The 27164-nt window shown below is 41.9% G+C and overlaps 2 protein-coding genes across 4 annotated transcripts; one reads left to right on the top strand and one right to left on the bottom strand.

The window, feature by feature from the left end:
• znf410 (zinc finger protein 410) lies at positions 1–17557 on the top strand. Its single transcript, XM_085246897.1, has 12 exons — positions 1–125; positions 415–501; positions 588–639; positions 764–896; positions 3827–4009; positions 8725–8946; positions 11454–11610; positions 12539–12720; positions 13221–13310; positions 13467–13586; positions 14717–14836; positions 16413–17557. The coding sequence occupies exons 3-12, from the start codon at positions 607–609 to the stop codon at positions 16511–16513; spliced, it is 1341 nt and encodes a 446-aa protein (XP_085103023.1). The 5' UTR covers positions 1–125; positions 415–501; positions 588–606; the 3' UTR covers positions 16514–17557.
• Positions 17354–27058, bottom strand: entpd5b (ectonucleoside triphosphate diphosphohydrolase 5b). 3 transcript variants are annotated; one of them, XM_085246898.1, is made up of 15 exons: positions 26815–27057; positions 26060–26205; positions 24553–24773; positions 24013–24092; positions 23661–23804; positions 23087–23162; positions 22610–22645; positions 22212–22300; positions 22041–22123; positions 20290–20351; positions 19816–19917; positions 19398–19541; positions 19031–19087; positions 18732–18847; positions 17354–17470 (listed from the first exon to the last, which is right to left on the bottom strand). In XM_085246898.1, the coding sequence occupies exons 3-15, from the start codon at positions 24770–24772 to the stop codon at positions 17387–17389; spliced, it is 1293 nt and encodes a 430-aa protein (XP_085103024.1). In that variant the 5' UTR covers position 24773; positions 26060–26205; positions 26815–27057; the 3' UTR covers positions 17354–17386. The 3 variants fall into 3 exon arrangements, with proteins under 3 accessions (XP_085103024.1, XP_085103025.1, XP_085103026.1); XM_085246899.1 differs by lacking the exon at positions 26060–26205 and having other exon boundaries at positions 26815–27058; XM_085246900.1 differs by lacking the exons at positions 26060–26205; positions 26815–27057 and adding an exon at positions 25947–25969.
• Between the last annotated feature and the right edge of the window lie 106 nt (positions 27059–27164).

Below are 27164 nucleotides of genomic sequence, written 5' to 3'. Positions count from 1 at the left end.
ACTGAAAACGCGGAAGTGTCTTAAAATTGATGTATCTGAGCCTCCGTAGCCCAAACCTGCTCTTTGGAGATAAATATACATTAAGTTACTCTTACGCTGTGTCCTGCATACACATCTATTGCAAGGTAAACTGTTTAATATCACCGGAGAATTAACGGAATTGTATAGCTGTCTAGTGTGTCGTCAGCGGGGATCCATCATTTGGGAAAATAGCTCCGGTGGCTAGGTGCTAGCTATGCTAGCTAGGTAAACAGGCAGTGTGCCATATGCCTGTTTTTATCCAGAACAGTTTAGATGGATTTTATTGAGGTTTGGCTACACTTAGCTGCAGTTGCCGAGCATACAGTGGCTCTTTGTGTTTACCAAAAACCTCCGGAGGTTTACTTGACAGCTTTGTCTTGTTGTTGACCGCAGAGCTCGTACCATGGATTTGACTGGAAGATGACCTGCAGCCCGAGCTTATGACTGACAGATTCTGCCGTTCACCAGGTCACATTTGAGGTGTGTATTATTGTCATTGTGCTCGAGCCACTTATACTGACGAGTATTTTCGTTTATTAGCTCAGTGGTGTTATTTCGCCCTGCAGGTTCCACACAGGGTGACCCATGCTTTCTGATGAGCTTGACTCCAAACCAGAGGTAAGCTTGCCATCATTTTCGCCCTCCGAAGGGAGACCTCTTTGTGGTGCAGGGATCTGTTAAATAACACACGAGGTTCATCTTTTTTTCCATGCTGTGCCTCTTCTCCTTCCCCATCACTCAGCTGCTGGTGCAGTTTGTGCAGAACGCGTCCATCCCATTGGTGCAGGGTCTGGAGGACTCGGAGTCCAAACACTGCTGCCTGCCTCTGCTGGCCCCTGCTGAGAGCTCCCTGTGCACCCCGCTGGAGCTCACAGGTGAGCACATGCTCACTTCTGTTGTCTTGTCCACTATTGGGCAGAGTAGTGATATTCGTGCCACATCTTTCATTACTACATCCAATCGTTTTGGGTTTTTTTTCATTGTCTAGTAATATTACTACCAGAGCCGTACCTTGTTATGGAGACAGGCGTAGAAGGTCCCTAACCCATCAGCAGGATTGGTATCTGCTCCTTTGTGGAAGGAACAGGATGAGTACTGCCAGAGCTACAAATTGACCTCCAGCAGGCCACTGGTGTGAATGTCTCTGACCAGACAATCAGAAACACACTTCATGAGGGTGGCCTGAGGGCCTGATGTGCTCTAGTAGGCCCTGTGCTCACTGCCTGGCACCATTGATATATCATTAACATGTCTCTGGAAGGACACACAGACCTCTAGAGCTTAGCCAATGACACCCTGACTGCCATTAGGTATTGGGATGAAATCATTGGATTTTCAGACCCTATGCTAGTGCAGTGGGTCCTGAGATCCTCCTGGTGCACAACAATGCCTGGCTTTATGTGGTGAAGATATGCAGGCAGTCTCATTCCTTTAACTGGACCAAAATCCAATAGAATACCTCTGGTTTCACCTCAGACTGTCCTAAAGCTCAGTGATGCCCTGGTCCTAAACTGGGAGGAGGTCTCCCCCAAGACACATCCTGTCATCTCATTGGGAGCATACCCCAACGTTGTCAGGCATACATACAAGCACATAATAATAACAATAATGATAATGATAATAATAATAATAATGTATACTTTATTGATCCCTGTGGGGAAATTACTCTCTCTGCATTTAACCATTCACTCAGTGAAGCAGTGGTGAGCCACTGATCAGGCGCCCGGGGAGCAGTGTGTGGGGACGGTACCTCAGGGTAGCTGTTCAGTGGATTCAAATTCCCGACCTTCCGATCATGGGGTGACCCTGCTACCTACTGAGCTATCCCTGCACAAAAAAAAAAATAGCTGACCATTGTCGACAGGATTCGAACCTGTGCGGGGAGATCCCAATGGATTTTTAGTCCATCGCCTTGACCGCTTGACACATTACCCAGTCAACACCAGTATAGATATCCAGCATTTTTTTTCCCTCCACTGATGTGTTTTCCAAGTGTTATTTTGTTTTTATATTATGTTTTTTTAGCAGTGTATATTCACACCAACATTGATACATGTACCTGCACAATTTCTGTTAAACTGATACACCAATCACAGCTTTAATCATAGATTCTTGTTCTTTAAAAGATGATGATGATGATAATGATGAAGAAGAATAGAAGACAAAAGATACCTAACCAACAATCTCTGCCATTTCCTGTCTGTGTCATTTAGAAAGAAAATGTAGGTGTAATTATCTGTAGTGAGTGATGGTTGCGGCGCTGAGCACTGACTGAATCATATACAAGTGTATATGAGTGGCACTAGCTACAGCCGGCCTTTGTGTGTGGAATAGTCACATAAATACGTGTGCCACATTGTTAAATTCAAATGCACTAGTTTGTGAGAAAACATGAAATTTGTTGTCTGTGAAGGTTCTCAGTCATCCAGGTCATCGTAGTCAAAGGAGCTTGCAAAGAAAAGCGTCTGGACTTCTTTAAGTTGCTTGAAGACGTTTCACCTCTCATCCGAGAAGCTTCTTCAGTTCTAAGGTCAAATGGTGGAGAGTCCCAGATATAAACCTAGTGGGAGTGACCCCCCACAGAGGGACAAAAGGACCCCTGATGATCCTCTAATTGCCTGAGCCAAGGTGTGAAACTGGGCGTGGGTCCCAATCAGCCAGAGTTTCGGGTGTGTTCATTGTGAAACCTGGCCCCACCTTATCATGCGAATTCCTGAGGTCAGACGGCCCAGGATGTGAGTGGGCGTTAAGGCGTCTGGGAAGGGATCTCAAAACTGGATTATAGATGGCAGAGAGTTGGTGTCGTAAACCCCCGCCTCTGTTCAAAGATGGTCGCTCACAGTGGACATAGATGGCTTCTTTCACTCCTCTTTCAAACCATCTGTCCTCTCTGTCCAAAATGTGAACATTGGCATCCTCGAAAGAGTGTCCTTTATCCTTAAGATGCAGATGGACTGCTGAGTCTTGTCCTGTGGAGGTGGCTCTTCTGTGTTGTGCCATGCGCTTGTGAAGTGGCTGTTTGTGTCTCTCCAATGTAGAGGTCTGAGCATTCCTCGCTGCACTGTACAGCATACACCACATTGTTAAGTTTGTGTTTTGGCGTTTTGTCTTTCGGGTGAACCAGTTTCTGTCTGAGCGTGTTGCTGGGTCTGAAATACATGAAATACATGAAATTTGTTGCTAATTAAAATTTTTGTCACATGAAAATAAGCATTTAGAAGACCCTTGGCAATAAGAACAGTTCTTCACAGCATTCTGATTGTTTTCATAATATCTCTATCCCTTCAGATTTGCACTGGTGCATTTAACCGTCTATATTTGAAACCTGGAAAGCCTTCCACGGCTGTTGAAAAAGACGGTAAATCATCTCTACGAAAAGAAAGAAAAGCGCTTGCTAGAGATGCTTCAATTTGGAAGGACAGATATTCTTTGTGACACAATGTGTCTACGATTTATTTCTATTTTTTATTAATCTACTTTGAATAAGAGGGGCAGATCTAAAAGAGCAGACAGCACTGATTGTAAATGAAGGCTATATTTGCATTCAGTGTTGCTTATCAAGTTCTATTTTGTGCCTTCTTGAAGTCTCATACACACACTGAATACATTTAGTTATTTTAAATCAGTATTTGAGTTGTGCCTTTTTTATAGTATGTTCATGTCTGCTAGTTTATATTCGTGCTATTAAATCAGTACAGTGCACTTGTCATATCTGCGTAAACAGCTCACTGATTATTTACTGTTTGATATTACTTTACAGTAAATGTGTTTTCAATTTGACACAATAACTGATTTCCTCCCCCAGATGGAGGCCTAAGCCACGAGCCTGAGAGTTCCCCCTCCCTGACAGAGTTTGGAGGCGTGTCAGAGCAAAGCTCATTAGTAGTCCAGACGCACTCTCACCCACGGGCTTCAAGCCCCCCGCCCATCCTCCATGACTTACAGCAGTCAGACAACACTTCCTATGTCCTGCTGAACCTTGCAAAAGGTAAACGAACATTAAAGGGACGTCGTTTGTCTCTGCCAAAGTCTGAATTATGTTTTTGCCACACTTGGCATCCATGTTCTTTAGTTCAAATGCTTGAATTTATTTTTGTGACTCACGATTTCTTCCTTTGCAGGCCAGCAAAGTAACGTTAATCCTTTGGTTCTACACTCACTGGCCACTTTGTTAGGAACACCTGTTCTACTGCTTGTTAACACAAATATTTAATCATCCAATCACATGGCAGTACCTCAGTGCATTTGGGCATGTGGACATGATCAAGACGACCTGCTGGTGTTCAAACAGAGCAACAGAATGGAGAATAAAGGATAAGCAACTTTGAATGTGGCATGGTTGTTAGTGCCAGCCAGGCTGATCTCAGTATTTCAGAACCTGCTGATTTGCTGGGATTTTTCCCACAAAACCTTCTCTAGTGTGTATTGAAATCGACAGACTACGTGACTTTCGCGCGTTGCATTGTAGGTACGAGTGGCAGCAAAATCAAAACACTGCATCAAACACTAGCATTTCCAGCACCGGTAACCATTAATTCTGCATTAATCCATACTTGCATTTTATTTGCCCCAAAAACAGTTATGTACAAAACGAGAACACGGCAGGTCCGTACAAAGACAGACTTGACGAAAAGGCAAAAAAAAAAGCACAAGCAAAAAATCAAAGGAGTGAAAGCGTCAGACCCATACGAGCATACAGAGTAGAGATGGCACGATACCACTTTTTTATGTCCGATACCGATACCGATATCATAAATTTGGATATCTGCCGATACCGATATGAATCCGATATAGTGTTTTTTAATCAACAAAACTGTTTTTTTTTAAATATCTTGCTGCATTTTGTATAAGTTCATACTCAAGTTTAAAACAACAACTACACTAAAGCTATTCTGTTATACCTGTATGGAAAAAAATAATATTTCATAGTTCAGCAATACTGATCAATCTAATAAACTTAAACCTACACCATCCTCCCTATTCTGGTATTTTAAAGAGTACTTAGCATAAATATTAAGCAACCTAACTAATAGGGTTCAAACTCCCAGCAACAACAAAAATAAATAAATAAAAAATAGGGAACCACCCCTCACGCTCCACCTCATGATGCTTAATCGACGTAATCAACCTTAATTTGATGCAGTGTGAAAAAAAATGCACAGAAATCAATTATTTTTCAAGAAATATTAAATAGATTCAACATCTTTCTTCAACAAAATTGCAGACTGCACAGATGGTACCTTCCCAAAGGAAAAAGTACTATAGCTTACTAGGGTATATATATTAGACTTAATAGTCACTATATACAGTAATTGACTTCTATTCATTTTACATCAAATTAAAACTTTGGGTGTCAGATAATTATTTATTAAAAGCTCGACATTTTAAATGAGAATAAGAAAGAAAAGTATGTCTTTGTGCCCCCTTTTCCCTGTTCATGCCCTATCGGCCCCCCTGGCTAAACTTTGCTAGATCCGCCCCTGCACAGTTACCAGCGTCAGCTAGGTAGAAAAAGATCCTCGAGTAGAAAGTAATATTAAATACATTCTAACAACAGCTGATCAAGCTTAAACGTGCTGCTGTTGTTCAGCCGCTGGTTTCCTCTTTCTGGTGCAAAGTGGGCCAAAAGCAAACTAGAGACACGGACTCGCGACAGAAAAGCCGATCAGCTGATCGTTAAGCAGTTTCATGATTGAAGTAGCAGCAAGAAGAGGCAGTCGCTCCATATATCGTTTGTTAAGCTTAACGCAGGAATGCTTTACAAACATTCAGAGATGGACTTACACACTTGCTTTACTTCTCTCGGGATAACTTTGTCGGAGATGAAATGCCGGGTTGCTAGCGAAGCTCCAAATGCTGTCCCGCATGCCACAGCCGCTCTATCACGTGATGCATACTGCTCCGACGTGCTAACGTTCTGAGGTGAGTTACGGCGTGTTGCAAGTTTTGTGAGGTGCTTTCGTGATATTTAATGGATCGGATTACATTTTTTATTTTTCTCCGATATCCGATCCAGTAATTTAGGTCAGTATCGGACCGATACCGATACGTAATATCGGATCGGTCCATCTCTAATACAGAGTGGACTAAAGACGTTAGCGTGCTGCCCAACTTTCATCATGCACATATTTATAATTATATGGTCCTAAGTGTGAGTGCAACACTCACAAAATGTTTAGTAACTTCAGATCCCTGCAACAAGCCCAGGTCCAGTTTACTTTTACTGTTGTAATTTTGTTTTTTCTTTATCTCCTGTACAGGCCAACGCAATCTATTTGTCATTTCACAACATTTTCAGATCCAATAGATACAAAACAAGTGTTTCTTAATTCATTCAATTGATTGTCTTTATTTATAACTGGCATTATTGTTTCATTCTATTATAGAGTCTTATAAGAAAGAGGCAAAATTGTATTCCATCGTGCTTTATTAGCTGCTTCAGTGAAAAACAAATCAACAATGCAAAAAAAATAATAAAAAATAACCAGATCAAAACAACATACTGGAAAACAGTTATTCATCACTTGATTCCTTCAATACAACACTTGGACACATATATGCAGACTTTTCGTGGCTGTTTTGATCTCGCTCTCTCTCTCTTAACCGATCAAATCTCGCTGTGGTAGCAGCTTTACACTCGGTCTGACCCAGGTTGATAGAGGGGGCCCAGTCTGGATCACATTCCAGCATTTTGTAGGCTGGTTTTCCTACAAAGCACAACAAACATTAGCCCGCAAAGCCACAGTGAACAAAGCAGCATAGCACAACAAATTAAATTCAAATCAATATAGACTTATTTGTAACCTACATCAACAATTATGTTACGATAAATTACGTAATAACTGCAACAGAAGACTTGCCTTTGTGGAAATGCTTGGAGCAGACTAACATGTGAGCTGCAGTGTTCTGAAACGTCATATTTGGTCTTCGAATGGCTGCAATCCAGGCCATCCGTTGGCTCTTTGTTACTTCGGAAACATGGCTTGAACAATTTTTCTTCCACTACAGAATCCGATAAAAAACGATCTCTTTACCCGTCGGCTTCCCGTGGCTGTCATGTGACCGGCTATTGCAGTTAATAATACAACAGCTTCTTGCCATTCTTTGTGTTTCTTTTTATTGCTGTGTGACTGTTTTCTTGTGAAAGCCTGCGTGCGCTAGTACCGCTTGCCACTCGTACCTACAATCCTTTGCGGTTTTGACGTAACATTTTCGATCTCTATAGAGAATGGTCTGAAAATATCCAGCAAGCAGGAATTCTCTGGGTGAAAATGCCTTGTTGATGTCAAAGGTCAGAGAAGAATGTCCAGACTGCTTCAAGCAGATAGGAAGGTATCAATAGCTTAAATAACCACTCGCTGCAGCCAAGAGCAGAAGAGCATCTCTGAAAGCAAAACCTGTTGAACCTTGAATCAGATGGGCTACAGCAGCAGAAGACCGCACTAGGTATCACGCTTGTCAGCTAAGAACAGGAAAACAAGTTTGCAGTTCACACAGCCTTACCAAAATTAGACAATAGAAGATTAGAAAAGTGTTGCTTGGTCATATGAGTCTTGATTTCTGCAGCGACATTCAAATGGTAGGGTGAGAATTTGGAGAAAATAACACGAAAGCATGTGTCCATCCTGCCTTGTAACAGTGGTTCAGGCTAGTAGTGCTGGTGTAATGGAGTGGGGGATATTTTCTTGGCGCACTTTTAGCCCCTTAGTACTATTTAAGTATCATTTAAGCTCCACAGCCCGCCTGAGTATTGTTGCTAATCATGTCCATCCCTTTATGACCACAGTGTAGCCATCATCTGATTCCAGGAGGATAACGCACCGTGTCACAAAGCTCAGATCATCTCAAACAGCTTTCTTGAACCTGACGATGAGTTCACTGTACTCGAATGACCTCCACAGTCACCATCTCTCAAACCAGCAGAGCATCGCTGGGATGTGGTCGAACAGGAGAATTGTAATCTGCAGAAGCTGTGCGATGCTGTCATGTCAATATGGACCAAAATCTCTGAGGAACGTTTCCAACGATTTAATGAATCTGTGCCATGAAGAATTAAGACAGATCTGAATCAAAAAGTTGGTCCAACAAGGTGTACCTAATAAAGTGTCCAATCAGTGTGTATCTTCTAACATTTGCTTTCTATATAAAAAAAAAAAAGTAATATTACTGTTAACTGACAAGCAAAGTTTCATATAAAAAGTCTAAATCCCGTCTTGTGTCTGCACTTTCTGTCTTCCAAATTCCACACACAGCGCCAAAAAGAAATGGGGTGACACATTTCCATTCAAAATAGAAAAAATATTTTGGCTTGAAGAAATGAGCCTTGGCAAGCACATTCTCTTGGTTCATCAGGCCTTGGCAAGAGAGTCAAAAAATTAATTTTGGTCTCCTCACATACACCTTTTGTGCAGCGCGCTGTGTTCTGTCTGTGATTCAGTGAGACGTGATGGAGAGACGTTTCACTGGACAGAATTACTTGTTTATTAAATGTACTCAGTCCCTGAAGAAAGGATTGTCATGTTTTCTTATATTTCTATTTGGGTGTCTGTTGAAAACTTCCTCCCGCTTGCTTAGAATAGAGCAGCATTGGAAGAACAATAATAAATAAATAGAAGTGACCTAGAGCGCCTCAGAGATATACTGCAGCTGTCTTCTATTTCAGTTACTCTCATCCTGACCTTTTTCTTTTTTCCCCCCCGTCAGGCATTACAGCCTCCTCAGAGTCCCTGATCTTCGCCGCAGATGGCGCCGGGGATGATGAAGATGAGGGGGTCCCATCGGGGGACTACGGAATAGATGGCAGCGCTCCCTGGTATCTGCGGGTACAAGAGCTGGCACATGACAGCTTGATCGCCGCCACACGGGCTCAGCTAGCGAAGGATGCCAAGGCCAGCCAGGACGCCAGAGCTGCAAGTGTCACGAACGGTAAAGAATTCTTCCAGGGATCTTATACACCTTAAAGTTATGTCAAATATGCTCTTTTTGAAACAATATTAAAACAACACTCATTGGATGTGAGCGCTGCTAGTGGTGTGTGCTCTGTAGGCAGCTATTTGGGATTTAATATCAAGTTTGAGAATAAAACTGGGGGGAAAAAACCAAGAAGTAACGGCTGTGTAGAGGAAGCGGCGTATATTTTGGTAGCAGGCATCAAAGACAGAAGAGAAATGAGGTCAGTGAAGAGATGAAAACGTGGTGTAATCAGCTCTGACTAAAACTGGGTCCCAAAATTCTCGTCTCGAGTCTCCCAATCAAAAGGAATTTGTAGCTTTGTCTTTGACTGATGTACAAGTGCGACGGCAGATATTTAGTAGAGCTGTAAATGTCACAATATAACGAAGCAGTGATCAGAATCCAGCTCCCGTGGTTATTTTATGTCGCTGATGATTTAGTAAAAATGTGGGGTGGCAGGAGGTCAGGCCTGGGGACACACATGCGATCAAGCCATTAGGAAGATGTTATATTGCAGAAAATAAAATTAGCTGATGGTTCTGAAATATTGTGTTTGCTTTATTGCCAAGAGTTATATAAGTAAATCAATATCACTCATGTCTGCACAGTAAATATAAGCGAAGAACAGGAGCCACTTAGATGTGCACAAAGAGAAGAAGTGGGAGGGACAGAGGCTCGATGCTTCACAGATTATATCTTATTTGTTGAACCTTGTTCAGAAACCAAAGTGTAAATCTGCCAGCAAGTGCGGTTATAGCCAGGAAATTGTTTAATAGCTGTTAACCAAAACCTGTTACTGTATATTCATCAACTCCTTTTCAATACAGCATTCATTAAGCTGTAATAAAAAAAGGCTGTGGTGGCCTTTGAGTCTCAGCGGTCACAGAATCCAGTGTGACAACAGCTGCTGGCTGTAGCCTCATGTTTCCCCTCTTCTTTTCAACTTTCTACCATCTATTTGAAAGTAATGCCGACGCTACACTTAGAAAAATCTCTAAATGGCTATTAAACGCTCGCCCGGGTCTCGCAAACTCAAACTCCTTTGATCGTCGACTTGTTTACCGTCCTCTCCCGCATTGCGTCTCGACCTGTTGCTTATTTAGCGGCGTCTGTCCACACGTTTATCTTATCTTACTGTAAAGCCTCTGCTCTGATCTGAAACAGACGCTCCACAGTGCTGCTGACCCGCACCAGGAGTCAGGACTACATCGCAAACCATTTTAAGTTGCCTCCACTGGCTGCCTGTTAGATAAAGCATTTACCCATGACATTTAAGGCTCCATGACTCCTAGCTACATCTCTGATCTTTGAACCCCCCACTTCTGAGTCGAATTGCAGCTGGAGGTCCATGTTGAAAAGTGATATGGGAGTGTAAGAAGTTTACTTCGTATCTCTGCCCAGCCCCGGGTTTGTTTCCTCCCATCTTGACCTGACTGGGATTTATTTGACATGTTTGTGATGATGTGCACAAACAAATCAAGTGGTAACTAGAAGGCATTATTGTTTGTGCTGTTTTTTTTGTGTGTGTTGAAAATAGATTTTCAGGTAAAATGGAAAAGCTGTCAAGTGTCTTAAAATCTGCAATTTGTCTCTTAAAAGTGGTTATGTTACTCTGTGCATTCTTCTTTACTTACAGGTTTTCACATAGTCCAGTTTAGGTTCAGATACACTCTTTTAATACAGCTGATATTTTTCAGCACAGTTATCTTTGACTTTGTTGTATTTGTATCAAGAGCAGCTAGAGCAGCTAGTAATTCAGCCGTGTGAAACAAGCCCTTCAAGGCCACCCTCCCCTTCTTTGGATTGACAGATCCTCAGCAAGATTAATTGCTTTGGCACCTTCATCACCTAATGCCAGGGTCTTTAAGCTGCTAATTGATCAGTACAGGAAGCAGGCAGCGTGTTGCACAGCACTGGTTTCTTCTTCTGCTTCAGATTCTGGCTGTAAATGTGACTCAGGATCAGGGACAGCTGGCTAGCGCATGTCCTCGGATCTTTGAGGCTGATAGCAACAGGAGTTTCTCCAGCTGTCTCCTGGGCAGAAGTCAAAGTCAAGCGGGGGGTTTATCAGACATATGGGGGTAGTTTGATCCACAGTACTCACTTGGGAGGGGAGAAGTGCAAAATCACTGAGTGTAGTGGAGGTTTGTGATGCAGGAAGGCAGCACAGGGGCTCTGAACCTACTGCATCTAAATCTAACTTCCATCAGATTAGATTAGTTTCTTTCAGCAGCAGGATATCAGTTACAGGTGCTTTACAGCAGACACCAGCACAAACTAAACTGTAGCAGATAAGCGTGGAGTGTGGTCGGGTTAAATGGGACTGATTTCATTCATCTCTGAGTTTTGTTTTGGTTGCAAGTCTCAGTCAGTAACCAGTGATTAGCTTTTATAGAGGTATGCTCCAGAGGCCGGGGACACTCTCGCTGCTGGATTGTTTACTGCATCACCTCGCTCACTTTCCTCTTCCGGTTGCCTAGGTGACCACACACACAGTCTGATAGCAGACGGAGACAAACGAGACCTTTCTGCCAGAACGAGCCGCCCCCTCTCCAAGCAGATGCGCTGCTCGTTTGAGGGCTGCTGCAAGACGTTCACCTGGCCCGCTCATTTCAAATATCACCTCAAAACACACAGGTAACGCATCGCACAGACAGCACGGGGGGATTGTGCCTTGTCCAGCAGTGGTTCAAGCATAGGGGATGTTGCTCAAGTGTGCAAATTCTGATAATGTGGACGCATTTTTCAAATTAGAAAATAATACAGCGTTGTTGATGTACACATTTCATTACACACAGGAACGCGTGCACCAACTGTGAAATGTGTTAATAGAAAATTACATGCCTGTAATGTCTGTAAAGTATAGATACAAGTCAGACAAAAAGATTCAAGCAGCTAATGTAGACACCACAAAGTCATACTCTGTAAGCTAGAGCCCAATATGCAACAAAAGTGCAGAAAAGAACAAATTTGTGTGTATCATGGTATCTTGGTTATTTGTTGAGCTGTGTAATGCCAGAAATTAGTGTCATTTTTAAGTTGTAATGGTGAGCAATCAAGTCCTCCTGAATGTCTTTGGTTCCTGCAACTTTAATCTTCATGTTCTAGTATAAGATTTGGTGTAAGATGTGTAACAGGCTGCTCTCCAGACACGTTCTGCCCTCCTGAAGTACCCTCAAGGGCAGGGTGAGCTCGATCTTCAAGCTATTCTGTGTGATGTTTTTCAAGTACAAAAGGCACTAGGTTTGTTCAGCAGTTGTAAAATGTAAGCTGGAGGTGTTGGCTTTAAACTGCACAGGTGTTTTACAGCCACAATGAAAGGAGTAATGGCAGCTCAGGAAAAGGTTCCTGCTTTATTTGTTGGGGAGGCAGAAAGACTGTGCAGGGAGCAGAAAGCACTGCTGTGCAACAGGAGTTTCTCCAGCTGTATGGCAGGAGCTCTGTTAATACCAGCGTAGCAGATCTGTTTGAGGCTACCCCGTCTGACCTCGTGGCGGGCTTTAACCAACGAAGCATGTGCACGAGAGACGTCGAGGTTTGTTTGTCATCTTATCTCGGCTCGCAGGAATGACCGGATGTTCAGGTGCGGCGCAGAAGGCTGCGGGAAGAGTTTCTACGTGCTGCAGAGGCTGCAGGTTCACATGAGGACTCACAACGGCGAGAAGCCCTTCATTTGCAAGGAGACGAACTGTGGCAAGAGGTTCACCACTGCTGGAAACTTGAAGAACCACAGACGCACACACACAGGTGGGGAAAGCAGGACGGACCCCTGCATTTAAAAGCCCAAATGTCCTGGAAGCAATAGCTAACTAAGGCCATTTGACTCTGCTCATTTAATGCTTCCTTGGCAGAGTTAATGCTGGAGATTTGAAGAGTCAGCAGCACTGGCCCCTCCATTTTACTGCTGCAATCAGTAACACTACTCTGTCATATTTTATTTAGGGTGGCATTAAGGTTTCTGATGGCGTGCTCCACAGTCAGTTAGGTGACCTGTGCTTAGTTTCCGCCTGTATATCTGGAAGAATGAGCCGTAGCTGACTTATCTGGGTTATTTTGGTCATCGCGGCTTTCAGAAACGACAACAACAAAGCTGCAGTTTATTGTAATTTCCAGTGCGTCGGGGCCATTCAACGCATCCCTTTGAACGCATCCGCATCTGATACTTTCTGCAAAAATAAGAGTTTAATTGGGGCTTTGTAATGCGGAGGTAAACAATATGTATATTTGTGGTGGGTGGCTGCTTTCAGGAGAGAAGCCTTTTCTGTGTGAAGCAGATGGCTGTGGGCGATCCTTTGCAGAGTATTCCAGTCTACGAAAACACATGCTCGTGCATTCTGGTGAGTGGGACAAGTTCACAGCTGCGCAGCAGTGCGCTCCTTTGTAATTAGTAAGCTACAGATAAAGTGTAAAGTAGTGCGCCTTGTAGACGGCGTCCTGCAGCAGTTCAGAAGAAGAATAAAGTTTTGCTTGGTGTCTGTGTGCGTACTTCCCAGGTGAGAAGCCTCATGTGTGTGGGATCTGTGGGAAGACTTTTTCTCAGTCGGGCAGCAGAAACGTCCACATGAGGAAGAGACACGGAGAGGAGGGACTCAGTAGTGAAAGCAGAGAAACAGGTCTTTCTCCCTTTGTCTGTCTTACTCACTCACACACACACACACACACACACCCACCCACCCACCCAGTGTGGTGGGTGGATATGCTAATCCTTGGATTATGTAGCTTCAAGCTGCCCATACATTTTAAAGTCTGCATAGAGATGGTGTTGCTTTAATTTACATTTAGGAACATTTCTTGAATTGTTAATGACTTCTAGCACTTAAAAATGTATCATTCACATTTTTATTCTTCAGGCCCAGTAGCTGAATTGTTTTAGAATGCACATAGCTTCAAAAAAGAAAAAGCAGAGACAGCAAAACGCTGCTGCAGGGGAAAAAAAAAACGAAGCCTGTTGGGCTTTTTGTGATGGGGTCAGATCCTCTAAGAAGTCTTTAATCACCAAGTTAAAATAACATCATCTTGCTTTATTGAAATGCATTCACCTGCTGAGATAATTGAGTGAATATATACGGTTAATCTTCCAATACAGCTGAGGCAAATTTACACAGTCACTCCTGTCTCTATTCTTGGTATCATTTTCAGTACCTTTCAGATTAAAAGGATCGTTCATTGAGCTTTTCACATTCCAGCATCTGGAACAATTGAACAAAATAAGCTTAAATTCATTTTTAGCATGAAACAATGACAGCAGACAGCACATTTGCCTCCTTGTCACATCTCTGTAGCAGCAGGGAAGCACAGCAGCTGAATCACCGCAGAGGAAACGCTGCCAAAGCTCTAATTATAAACAGCAGATTTATTCGGGTCAGCCTCCCCAAAGAGGCCAGTCTTTTGTAAAAGCAGTGCAAAGGAAGATGCAGTTGCACAACAGCCTGGTAGTTTCTGTTATTTATACATGACAAGAGGTACTGGATTAATTATTAAATTGATTGTGAATAACTAGAATAAGCAAACAAAAATCAACATTTATACAGAACGCATTCTAGAAATCTAGATTCCAGTTTTTATCAATTATTTTTTAACTTCAGAGCATCATTTTCTAACCAGCACTGGCCTGTGGTGATCACACCGAGGCTGCAGGTTGAGTCCTGGTTTCTATAAAGATGACGGATTACTCTAAATGTGCTCTCTCTTGTGTTGAGGTTTGGGAAAAACAAAAAGTTTGATGTCTGTGTGCAACTGACAGGAGAGGCTCTGACACAAAGCAGCCTGCTGGAGGCAGACGGTGAGAATGGAGACAATATGGTCACCATGACAACAACTGTGGAACCCATGAATCTCCACCATGCCATGCTGAGATCACCAGGTAGGCGTTTGAACAAGTATGACAGGAAAAAAAGGCAGTTCATAAGATTTAAAAAACACCTAACACATCTGACAATGCTGTAGCCCTGCAGTAAACTCTCATTTGGTGAAGCTCATAATGTTCTGTTAATGTCAGGGATGCTGAGTCAACTTGTGGTGTCACTAATGTCCCATTAAGTGTTTTTCAGGGAATGAGTCTTTTGATAACGGCGGCTACACTCAGGCTGTGTAGACTTGTGTTTGCTCGAGTTTTCATGTCTCTGAAATTTCACATTTAGGCTGTTTCCAGCAGTTCAGCTGGCACTCTTTGCATTGTACCTGTTAAATAAATAAGATTAAAAACAAATTTGTAAATAACATTGATAACCTCATGCTGGTAATAATAAATTCACTAGTGTAGCACCGCTGCTTGCATATTATTTTTGTTTTGAGTGTTCGCCCACCTCTCAAGGTTTTGTTTTTTTTAACCAATCAGCCATAAAATGCTGATGCGGTATTGTCATCACCCCGCAGCACAGGTGGGAGATGTGGACACGATTACTCAAGAACAAGGCGACATGGGATTCTAAAATTCATACCATGGGTGCATCTACCACAACTCTTGGACGAGTATGAAGTTTAATGACCTTGACCTCAAGATCAAGGTCAGAGGTTAAGCTTTCAGAAAATCATCTGAGCGCGATAACTCAAGCAGTTATTGCACTGGTGGCTGCCAGTATTTTTTTTTTTTACTTGGTAAACAAGAAAAGACTGCGATTCAAGCGCCTGTGTAAATGGTTATGGGACTGTGTTGATGACATAGTTCACATAAGCAATGACCAAAGTGTCAGTGCCAACCATAACTTTCAACTGTTTATCCAAAATATAAGAGCTTGTTCCATCCTTCTGTGGAAGGAGCTTGAATTTATGAGACAGACAGACTCTCTGCTTTAAAGATCAAACTTAACACTATTTTTGATAAACCTTATAGTTACGTCTGGATCAGGTGACCTTTGCAATAGGTCGAGGCTCCTGGGGGCTTCACATAATGCACTGTTTCTTTTTCACTCTATGTTTATACACATCCTACATTTAATCATTAGTTCTTATTCATCTCTGGATCTCTTTATTTGTCCGGTCTCTCTCCCCTGATCCCCAGCCAGTCACAACAGATGACTCCCCCCTCCCTGAGTCTGGTTCTACTTGTGGGGTTGTTTGTTTTTTTTTTACTCTCTTTACTAAAAGGGAGTTTTCCATTCTCATGGTCTGATTTTTGGGTTTTTCTATTACTGAAGGCTCTTTATCTTACTATATAACGTGCCTTGAGGTGACTGTTGTGATTTGGTGCGATATAAATAAAATTAAAATTATTTGAACACTGAAGAGCCAGGTGATGTAGTTCAGACGTGTGGCTGGGAAGCCTGGAAACATCCCAGCTGCATACAACTTGTATGTATTGCAGAAATTCAAGAACGGCTTCATCAGCACAAAGGCTGAAAGTGCTTGGTTTGATTTTACAATGTCTGCACCTTCATGTTATTTTAAATACATACAGGGTGAATAACATCCTCTTTGAACTTTCCTTTGTGTTTGTGTAGGCTCTGCAGACTCTGTGGTAGTTCTCTCTCAACCGCATGAACTGGTGACCATGACAACGGAGGGCCATGCATATGGAGAAGATGTAGTTGCTCTGCTGTAGTCCACCTTCACAACAAACATCGCACACTGCGTGTTGCAGCAGCACTGGGCTGACTGCCACAGTGGACTACATATAGATATGTATCTGTAAAAAGATGACTTTCAGACCTGTAGACCCTTGTAGATATTTGTAATTAGCAACCAGTGATGATTTTATTTTAATAAGCGTGAAATGGCAAAGTTTGTACAAACATTTTTTTTTCCTCGTGTTTTTGAGAACAAAGACTCCCAAAGAAATACTGAGACGGGTTTTGCTAGTTTATGAAACTATAATGACCAGGAATGCTTATGTGCTTCATCATTGTAGACACTGAAATGCAGTGATGGTTGTTAATGAAAAACAAGTACCCCAAAACCTCAACGGCTGATAAGTTAAATTTAAATGTACCAGACACCCATTATAGCCATTATTCTTTTGACTAATAACGAAACACTTAACATTAAAAACCACTCAAGCAGTTAATCAAATGCTGCATGTAAATGCTGGTATTACATGACTTAACAAGCCAGGCCTCTCTGTTTATCAGACTTAGTAAAATAGAAAACATCTATCTCGAATAAATTCTATATCCACTAATCCCCAGAGGTGCATTAACAGAGTGTGTTATTGGTAAAATGTTTCATTCAGCCTCTTGTGCTTCACTTGTTCTCCGAGTGGGGCAATGCATTGCTCATATATAGCTCAATATATTAACACTTGAGAATAATTGCTTTTTAAAAGAAATTAAGAATTACTCATGAGGTTAGTTCTGCCCTTATAAAACCAACACCAGCTGTCTGCTGCTCTTAGATAAGGTAGTGCACATTACTTGAGTGTGGTTAGTGAGCGCCACCTAAAATCAGCTTCTCGTTGTCAGTGTACGCTCCTCACTTCTCAGTGAATCTTCAGGTAGTGGAAGTGATCCAATGTAGCACCCAGTGCCCAGCTAGCCTCCACGTTATTCACTTTCTTGGTTAGCTAAGGATGGAAAAAAAAAAAAAAAAAAAAACCCACCAAATCACTCAAAGGATTTTTGTATTTACTGAAATAAAAAAGGTAATGGAATTTTTTGTGTAAAAGTGCCTCTTTTCCTTTGTTTTATTAAAAGAGAATTGACACAGACAAGTTTCTACTCAAAGTACTCCCAACTTTTTACAATTTTTTCTTTCCAAGGAGTCCACAGATCCCTTCAAATCATCGGTTGCTTGTGTTTCCTCTGCAGTCTAAAGGCCCTCAGAGACTGGGAAGGTTATCCCGCTGACAGATATAAAAGCAACCACTGTTTTTACAACCTGCAGGTTACACTGGCTTCCTCTGTGCGTCAGAGCTGAAGGTCTTTTATCTCATTTCCACTGATGCAATACTAGTGCAGAGACACTTTTCTTTTGGTGTTACATCTGATAGCATTATATAGTGAAAGTTGGGTAAATAAGAAAATGGTCAAAGCAGACAGAATCTCATTGGTCAGTTTCTTACAGCAGCCCAATCATTTTTGATGCCATTTCTGGACCCAGTAGTTTTCTTGAAAAGGTCTGGCCTATAGCTGGTGCCCCAAGCAAGATTAAGCCTGCAGTTTTTACCTCTCAGCCGAAAAAGGCAGATTGAATATTGTTATCACTCTGCTGACGGGTACCACTGGCTGCAACCAGTGTTTCTTATATCCGCACTAAATCTGTCTGTGCTTCATTTTTCCTGCATGGCTGTGTGGAGGTGTTGGGTGTTAATATATGCTTTAGAATGTAAGTGCCATGAAACTATCAGAAAATAACATTTTTGGCCCAGTTCCCTACTGTGGAAATGCACAGAGCCCCTACAAAGGTTCCCAGTCCCTGGGGAGGGTTTCTGAAATGCAACTCACCCTGCAATTTCTGGTAGCACACTTATCTGTTGTTTTCAGTGTACATAGTGAATTTTCAAACATAAAAAGGTAGGATGAGATATTACCATCTCTTCTTTGACTAATGTGTCAGGGCCTCTTTGAAGAAGGCCTGTGAAAATGCTATGAAGTGTGAGGAGCTATTTTAAACCTTTTCATTTGAAACATTGCTTGTGTCTTTTGATAGGTTTCCATCTTATGATTCATCTGCAAGTTTGAACTAAACAGCTCGAAACATAAATAGCTGAATTCATAAAGCCGCGCAGCCTTGTGAAAAATTGTTGCGTTGGGTGTACTGCTTCGTTTGCATTCTTATAACCAAGGCCAGAACCCTGTTAATTTTATTACACAATGCTGCCTCACCTGCAAAACTGTGTTCTCTTTAAAGCCAAACCCATCCTTCAGTAGACAAGTGATGTAAGTCATGTCCATACACAGGAAAGGGTGGATGGGAGGGTACTTGGTCATCTTATTGCACACTAAGCAGAGAAAAGGATAAATAAGGGCTGTTAGGTGTTAGGAATAATCAGTCATCTGTATTCTGCTGTGGATGAGGGCAAGATTTCAGATAGAAATGAGCTCCATTGAGATGCACACTGTGTCTCAAGTACAGGGAGCTGCAGATCTGTCATAGTAATGATGCATTCCTTCGCCCATCTCACCCTCCTTGGCTCTCTTCTTGAAGTCTCTGACCTCCAGCATCCCTCCGTGGACCTCATCTGCAACGGAGGTGACTGAGGTCATCTTACTCACATTTAAAAATGCTACACCATTCATTACAAGAACAGGTCTACATGTACATTTCCATAATACTAGTAATAGAGCTTGTGGCCTTTCAGCTTGGACTGGCAGAGAATAGCAATTTCTTTAATACTTACACACCTATAGCTCATCAAATCCCCTGAGACAGGTGCAAGTGACTCACATTTCCCTGCCTATGTCTAGTGCTGGAATGGGTAATGACACCCTACTGGGTCTGTATAATTATATAAGGTGTGTACAAGGGGGAGTGTGTGTGTGTTCACTAACCGATAAGGCCCGCATCCACAGCTCTGTCAAAGTAATAGGAGAATGCATAAAAAACATTGGAGTCTTCAAGCTCGTACGGCTGATGAATAATCCCCTTCACCACCTTAAGTACTTCCTGATAACAAAGCTTGTATCCTGTGTAACCTGGAGGGGAAAGAAAAACAGAGACGGCAGAATAAAGTCAGCATCTTATGTTCATTCAAGTAATCCAAGTATGCCCTCATATTTTTGCTCATATTGCTGCTAATATTTAAATTTCGTATCATGCATTTTGCTCGCATCTGGTAACAGATAAGATCTTTTGTAAAACCCAAGAAAAAAAAAAAAAAATCAATGGACATTTTTTGAGTTCTTCCTTGCAAACCTTAGCTTTGGGTTTCATCTGCTTACAGCTTGTTATAAGTAAATGGGATCATACCATCTGGGTCCCCGCTCACTTGATAGGTTAGACCTCCAAAGCTCCATTCATCCCTGAACTTCTTTGGCAGACAGGAACTTTTAAAAACCTGCCACTCCAACCCTGTGACAGCGCAGACACCACTTGTTTAAACTCGTGACTGGTTCAACAGCTTCACACAAAGGTTACCGTGGTCATAGAATGACTCAAAAAAAAAAAAAAAAAAAAAAACTCAGGCAGTCACTAACACAATTTTCTCTGAAGCACTTCAGTGATTCATCTCAGTGTATCTCAGGGCTAGAATCATTTATAACAGAAAACTACATCTCACAAAAATATCTTTCTTTACTTTTCCTTCTCGAGATTTGGAAAATCTAAAAAAGAAACCATTTGAACTGACCCACCTTCTTCTCAGTATCCATCAGTGACGTGCAATGATGACACTGACATGAATAATGGCAAAGAAACACATTTAGTTCATGTACAGCACAGTACCTTCTGCACCCAGAGCTCCCAGTGTGGCCAACCGTGCCGCCATCAGTCCATTTCCAAGATAGCTGCATGAAGTTGAAGAATTGTTACACACTTAGAAAACCAAGCAGAAACAGACTGTGCATGTGACAAATAAGTAATCCTCAAAAGAAGGCAAACAAGTGGTGTTTGCCTATAATACACATCCTCAGTGCAGCATTTGATACAGTTGACCACAACATATTACTCAAACGACTGGAGAACTGGACAGGTCTTTCAGGAACTGTACTAAACTGGTTCAAAACATACGTAGAAAACAGGAAATACTTTGTATCAATAGGTAACTTCACATCTGAGCAGACAAGTATCACATGTGGAGTTCCCCAAGGTTCCATCTTGGGACCCCTTCTGTTTAACATCTACATGCTCCCACTGGCACAGATTATAAACAACAACAAAATAAACTATCACAGCTATGCAGATGACACACAAATATATATCACAATGTCACCAGGAGACCGAGGCCCTGTACAGGCTCTTGGTAAATGCATTGAGGAAATCAATGACTGGTTGTGCCACAATTTTCTCCAGCTAAACAAAAACAAAACTGAGGTAATAGTCTTTGGCGCCAAAGAAAAACGATTACAGGTCACCAGAGAACTTCAATCTATACATCTAAAAACCACAAACCAGGCGAGAAATTTGGGTGTAGTGATGGATGCAGACCTAAACTTAGAAAAACACATTAAGACAATAACAAAGTCAGCTTACTATCACCTCAAGAATATATCAAGGATAAAAGATCTGATGTCTCAACAGGACCTGGAAAAACTAGTCCATGCATTCATCTTTAGTAGGCTTGATTACTGTAACAGCATCTTTACAGGTCTACCTAAAAAATCAGTCAGACAACTACAGCTCATTCAGAACTCTGCTGCTCGAGTCCTCACTAAGACCAAAAAAGTGGACCACATCAGTCCAGCTCTGAGGTCTTTACACTGGCTGCCTGTCCGTCAGAGGATAGACTTTAAAGTTCTGATGCTGGCCTATAAAGCTCTGAATGGTTTAGGACCAAAATACATCAGTGACCTCCTGACCCAGTATGAACCATCCAGATCCCTCAGGTCATCTGGATCCGGTCTTTTATCAGTTCCCAGAGTCAGAACCAGACACGGAGAAGCTGCATTCAGCTTTTATGCTCCTTATATCTGGAACAAACTCCCAGAAAGCCTCAGATCAGCTGAAACACTCAGTTTATTTAAATCCAGGTTGAAGACTCACCTGTTCTCAGCTGCATTTGAATAAAGCACCAAATCCACACTTTAAGCTTAAATTTCAAAACTTACATTTAACTACTGATTTTATCTACTGTTCTGATTTTATCTGTTTTGATTTTATATACTGTTGTTTGTTTGTTTGTTTGTTAATTAGTTTATTTGCTTGTTTTATTCAATTTTAAATCATGCTTTTTATTTGTTCCTGTTTCTAATGTCTCTGTAAAGCACTTTGAATCACCTTGTTGTTGAATTGTGCTATACAAATAAACTTGCCTTGCCTTGCCTAAACAGATACTAGACGTTTTCCTAATTAAACACAGATCCGAGTGAAGTCACAGAGTCAGTGTCAGAACTTGAGGCTAATTTTAAATGTGAAAAAGGAAAATATGGAAATGATCTTGATGTGAAATCAAGAAGCAATTTCTTATTCATTCACACTGAATTAAAATGGACTGTATTATGTCTCATGAAGCATACAGTCGTTTCTGAAACAGTTACCTATGAGTGTACAATTCAAATGTTGAGTTTAAGACATCAAACTTAGCAGTGTAGTCAGCAGCAGGAGCACTTTCAGTGGTTTTCTACAGTGGAATACAGAGAGCACAGAGGGTTACTATCACCAAAGGTTAGAGATCAGACAGATTTCTCTCAAGTGTTCAAACAACTGACCCTCAGTTTGGGCAGGAAAGTGATTTGCGTTGATCCTCCTCCCAGATCCAATATTCCCACTGTCTTCTTGCTTCGCGCTTTCAGGTGACCTAAAAAAAAAGTCACACTTTAATCCAGAAACCACAACACAAAGGACCGAATCAGTTACACCTGCGATGTTATCTTCAAAAGGCCTATTTGGCAAACATGTACAAGCCAAAGTATAAAATCGCTGGATCCTATCTGATAAAGATCAGAGCACTCCTGTAGGCAGGAAATTCATAGTCGGACACATTTAGCCTCTATTTGTGAACATGAGGTGTGATAACGCGACAGCACCTTTAGATACAAAGTTAAACCTGGATATAAAGTACGAAAAAGAGGTACAAATATTTTACTGTTTAATGCAGTGTACTTGCCTGTTAGAAAGTTCAGCGATATCCAAGCCAGGAGTCCTACATTTACAAAATTAGCACAAAAGAAAAGCAAGAAAACAGAAACCTGTCATTTCAGGTGAAAACAAAGACCATTTAAGAAACTAATTTTGCATATATAAAAGGCATGTAGTCCTATAAACGAGGCTGAAACGCTGACTAATCAATTACACAACGGCACAACAGACAATAGTATTTTTGCACCGCATAATTACTGACTCATCTTTGTGGTAATATGCCATTTCGTTTTCTTAAGTGTCATCACAAAACACTGCTGTAATCTTCAGCAATTTAGGTTCATGCCTGCAGTAAACAACGATTCTTTACAGAAACTGCACAGCACGCTAAAAGCGGGCAGACAGATCACTGATGCCACCTGCAAAACACCTCAGAGAGGACAACAGCTGCCGTGATATCTGACGGATGTGTTGCTTGTCGGGGCAGAGGGTGGGCAGACGTTACCTTCGTTTTTGCCGTTCATTATGCTGACGCCGTCGTCTGACACCAAAAAAGGAGATTCGTCAAACACGTGTTGAACCTGAGGAAAAGAGGGAGAGACGGGCGAGAGAAAGGGAGATTTAAGTGCAACTAGGAGCAAAGGAAAGCAACAGTGAGATGGCCTTAATGTTATCTAGTGTAATGGTAGCTCATCCAGAGGTGCCCTCCGCTTGAAGGGATTAATTATTTCCCTTGGGGGGGGATTAATAAAGTATCATTTATCATTCAAGGTGCCCCAGGGCTATCCGTTACTATCTTATCCCCTCCACAAGAGCCTTCCACACTAATCTCCTGCTCTCTGATAACAATACTTCCCCTCCTGTCTCTGTAATACCTGCCATAGCACTTTCCTTTTCTCCCTGCTGCTTTGTTGGATAATAGGTTGTGGGGTTGTTGTTTTTTTCACGATGGTGTCAGACATTGTAGCGCCAAACAACTCCCATATGATAAAGAACTGCACTCTACACAATGCTTGTATTGTGTAATTGCCGTCTCAGGCCTCTCAATAAGGTCTCAGTACGAGACAGTGCACTCTTACCTGGTCCAGAAGAGCCTGAGCTTTCTGTGTGGGCAGCAGCCGAAGTCCAGCCGTGGCTCTGAGGACCAAAGGAGTTCTCTTCCACTCCACACGAGGAACCGTCCTCTTGGCTACCTTTAACAGCATCCTCACTGTTTGTCCAGCCTTTTAAACAGAAACAACAATCACCGCAGAGCAGCCGAAAAGTCTACTGAGTGACTGCTGAGAGCTGAGATGACACTTAGTGTTATGTCAGCTGGGCCTGACTTGTTTGTCATTTTGCATTTCTCACTTTCATTTCTGGCAGCAGGAATGTCTGAATGAGTGCACCCTCCAACTCAATGCAACTGATCAGAGGAAACGCTGAACTCACCGTTTCAGGGACGTCGACATATGCCGACAAGCCAGGCTTTATGGAATGAAACATCTCATTGTCCAACATGGGGAGCTGCTCTGAAAGACACAAGAGCCACCCACGTCACATATAGAACCTCTTAAATTAATTTAGGGAGGTATAAATCTGCTTAGTGTACATATAGCCATGTTTAAGATGAGACACTCCGACTTAAATCTGACCAAAAAGGATTATTAATGGAATTACCTACGCACCTTGAAGTGAGCATTTATGGATTTAAAAGAACTGCAAGTATAGATATTCACTTCAGTTCACCTGAAGCGTGCTACTTAAGCTGCACAGCACTTCAGTTTTTTTTGTACAGCACCAGAGGTCTCCCTGCTACTCTTTACATTGTGAGAAAAACCCTTAGAATATTTATGCTAGGCTTTCTGCAGGCAGCCTGCATTCATTACATGTCACTGTTTCTGTATTGAGCACATAACGCCGCTAACCTAAGGAAATAAGTAAATATAGGGAAGAGAACAGGCTTAAAGAGACACCTCTGGCCTGTATTACCTGAGTCGCTCTGGATGAAGGTGTAGACATGAATGCGTGTCCCCGTGCTCCCTGCATCAAACATCACCGCGTAGAAGATGCGGCTGTGGTTCGCCGGCCGACTGAGACTGGGAAGGATCCAGGAGAAATCCAGGAAAGAGTTCCCGAGTTGGGCTTGGCTCAGCCCTGTGACAGCGAGCAGGGCCAGGAGGAGAAGTGGCACGGCAGGCTTCATCTTCATTCTGGAGGATGAAAAACAAACAGAGCTTAAATTGTTTTGAAGTGCTCCAGAACTGCTCCTGGCTAGTACTGGGAGATGTTAAATTACAGCGTGACAAGCTACAGAGTGGTAGGAAGCAATTAAGTGATTTACACCTACTGTGTTTGACCACACCCCATCATACCTTTCAACCAACCCCAGAGATAATATATCTCAACTTCCTTACCTGCTTAGTCAACTCCAGCAGAACATTTAAGAAACATAAAAATTTCACCCTGTTGAACTTAAATTGGTTGACTTTGATCTTGATGTTCAATCGATACATGCCTGGCAACTGGAGCAAGTCTCAACATCTTTTTACAGAAGTGCACAATTATGAAACCTTAAAAACTCAAGTCAAGTGCTCCTATTAGAAACACTGCTGAGACAATGTCGCAATGATTGCAAAGAAATTTAACAGATATTTAACATCAGAAATGTTCTTCTAAATGCAAATTTCACTTTTTAATTTCAGCGATTGTACATGTGCTATGATTTGGAGCAAGTTACCAAAATGAACACAGTAAAAAGAAATGCTCGTCTGTGAGTCTTTCAAAAAAACAGGGTGAGGCAATTTTTATTTGTAGTCTCAATATCTGCTCTGAACATGGGGTTTTTGATGTTACACTTCAATGGGAATAAAGGCTAAAAAATAATCCAAAACTCATTTTTGTTTTAAAGTTGCCCTGAAATTGTGATAAAAAATAAAACAGGAAAGACAAATGTATAGAATGTTATATGCAATTTCAGATTGTAAGAGGAGCATACAAATGAATGTGTGTGTGTCTGTCTGTCTGTCTACTGGTATTTTCCCATATGATCATATTTAAGAGTTACAGAGAATGATCCGAATAAGAGGAAATATCCAATGAATGGCAGTTCTCCGGACAAAAATGTCAGAGAATTGCCAAACTGCTTGGAGCTGATAGGAAGGCAACAGTCAACTCAAATGCCCACTCGTTACAACTCATCAAACCTTCAAGCAGACGGGCAACAGCAGGAGAAGACCACACCAGATGCCACTCCTGTCAGTCAAGAGTGGAAAACTGAAGCAACATCTCACACAGACTCACCAAGAATCAGACATGAAACAACCAAAGAATGGTGTGGGGGCACCTTTGCACCAAACCAGCATCATTTAAACACCACAGCCTACCTTAGTATTGTCACTGACCAAACCCACCCCTTTGTGACCACAGTGTACTCATCTGGTTTCTTGAACATGCCAAGACAGTGAGTTCCCTGTACTCAAACGGCTTTCACACTCACCAGACTTCAATTTAATAAAGCACATTTAGGATGTGGTGGAACAGGAACCGCAACAGTGGGATGATGTCATGTCAATATGGACAAACATCTATTAGGAATGTTTCCAGCACCTTGATGAATCCACGCCATGAAGAATTAAGGCAGATCTAAAGACAAAAGGGAGTCCAATCCGGTACTAGTAAGTGAAGTGGCCGGTAAGTGTATATAGTCCATATTAATATTTACTGGCTTGCTACACACAGCACATCAGTGTTTCAAGAAATCAAATTCAATTTGGAAGGGTATCAATTAGGCTGGTTAAGCTAGCAAACAAAAGTAATAACGTGCATGTGTGATGGCCGCTAATGTTTTAAATAGCCTGCATTAACATTTACTGTCTTTCGTTTGAACATGTAGCGATAACGTTATCCCAACTTTCCAGTTTTCTTATCTTACTTGTTAACACTACCCTGCGTACGACTGATAACTGAAGTTAGGCTGAAAGTTAACCGCGCTGACTCTTATTTAACATCCCTGTTGTATTAGTTTTCGCCAGCTATCGGATAACTGGCATGACTGAAGTGTTGCAGAAAGCTAGCCAGTGAAGTTTGAGAACAAGCTAATGCCAAGCAGACGGCACTGCGGAATCATAAAATAATATTAAAACTTGAACAGGGAATTCTTAAAAAAAACACATGACAGCTAATTACACCACAGAGAATTAGCAGCTGCCCTAATTATGCCTTACTAAACGCGAAAACACCACAGAGGCTCACCATGATGTCCGGCTAGCAGCACGCTGCTCACAGCTGACTCCCAGTGACGTCAGCGGCAGTGTTTTTGGTCTCGTGCTGAGCTCGCATAACACACTGGTGTCAAGAACAATAAACAGCTTGTTTGCTCAGTCCTGTGAATGGGAGGACGCCCGGTGCTTAATTTTGTGCTTGTGGAAGCATCCTCTCTAATGCTAACCTTTGACAGGGATTCAAAACAACAGGATCGCATTGAGTGGCAAAATTACCGCAAGTTCAAAGTTGCAACCTGCTTTTCATCTTCGGAGCTCATTATTAGTATTATTATTATCATTATATGAATACATGAACAAAAACGGAATTATTTCAACAGA

This window comes from Mchenga conophoros, linkage group LG15 (genome assembly GCF_057382185.1).
Source record: "Mchenga conophoros isolate Kocher_MC1m ecotype Shallow Benthic linkage group LG15, M_conophoros_male_GT1.1, whole genome shotgun sequence".
In the NCBI taxonomy this organism is placed as follows: domain Eukaryota; kingdom Metazoa; phylum Chordata; class Actinopteri; order Cichliformes; family Cichlidae; genus Mchenga; species Mchenga conophoros.
Note: the sequence above shows the minus strand (reverse complement) of the source record. Positions and strands in the feature narration are given on the sequence as shown.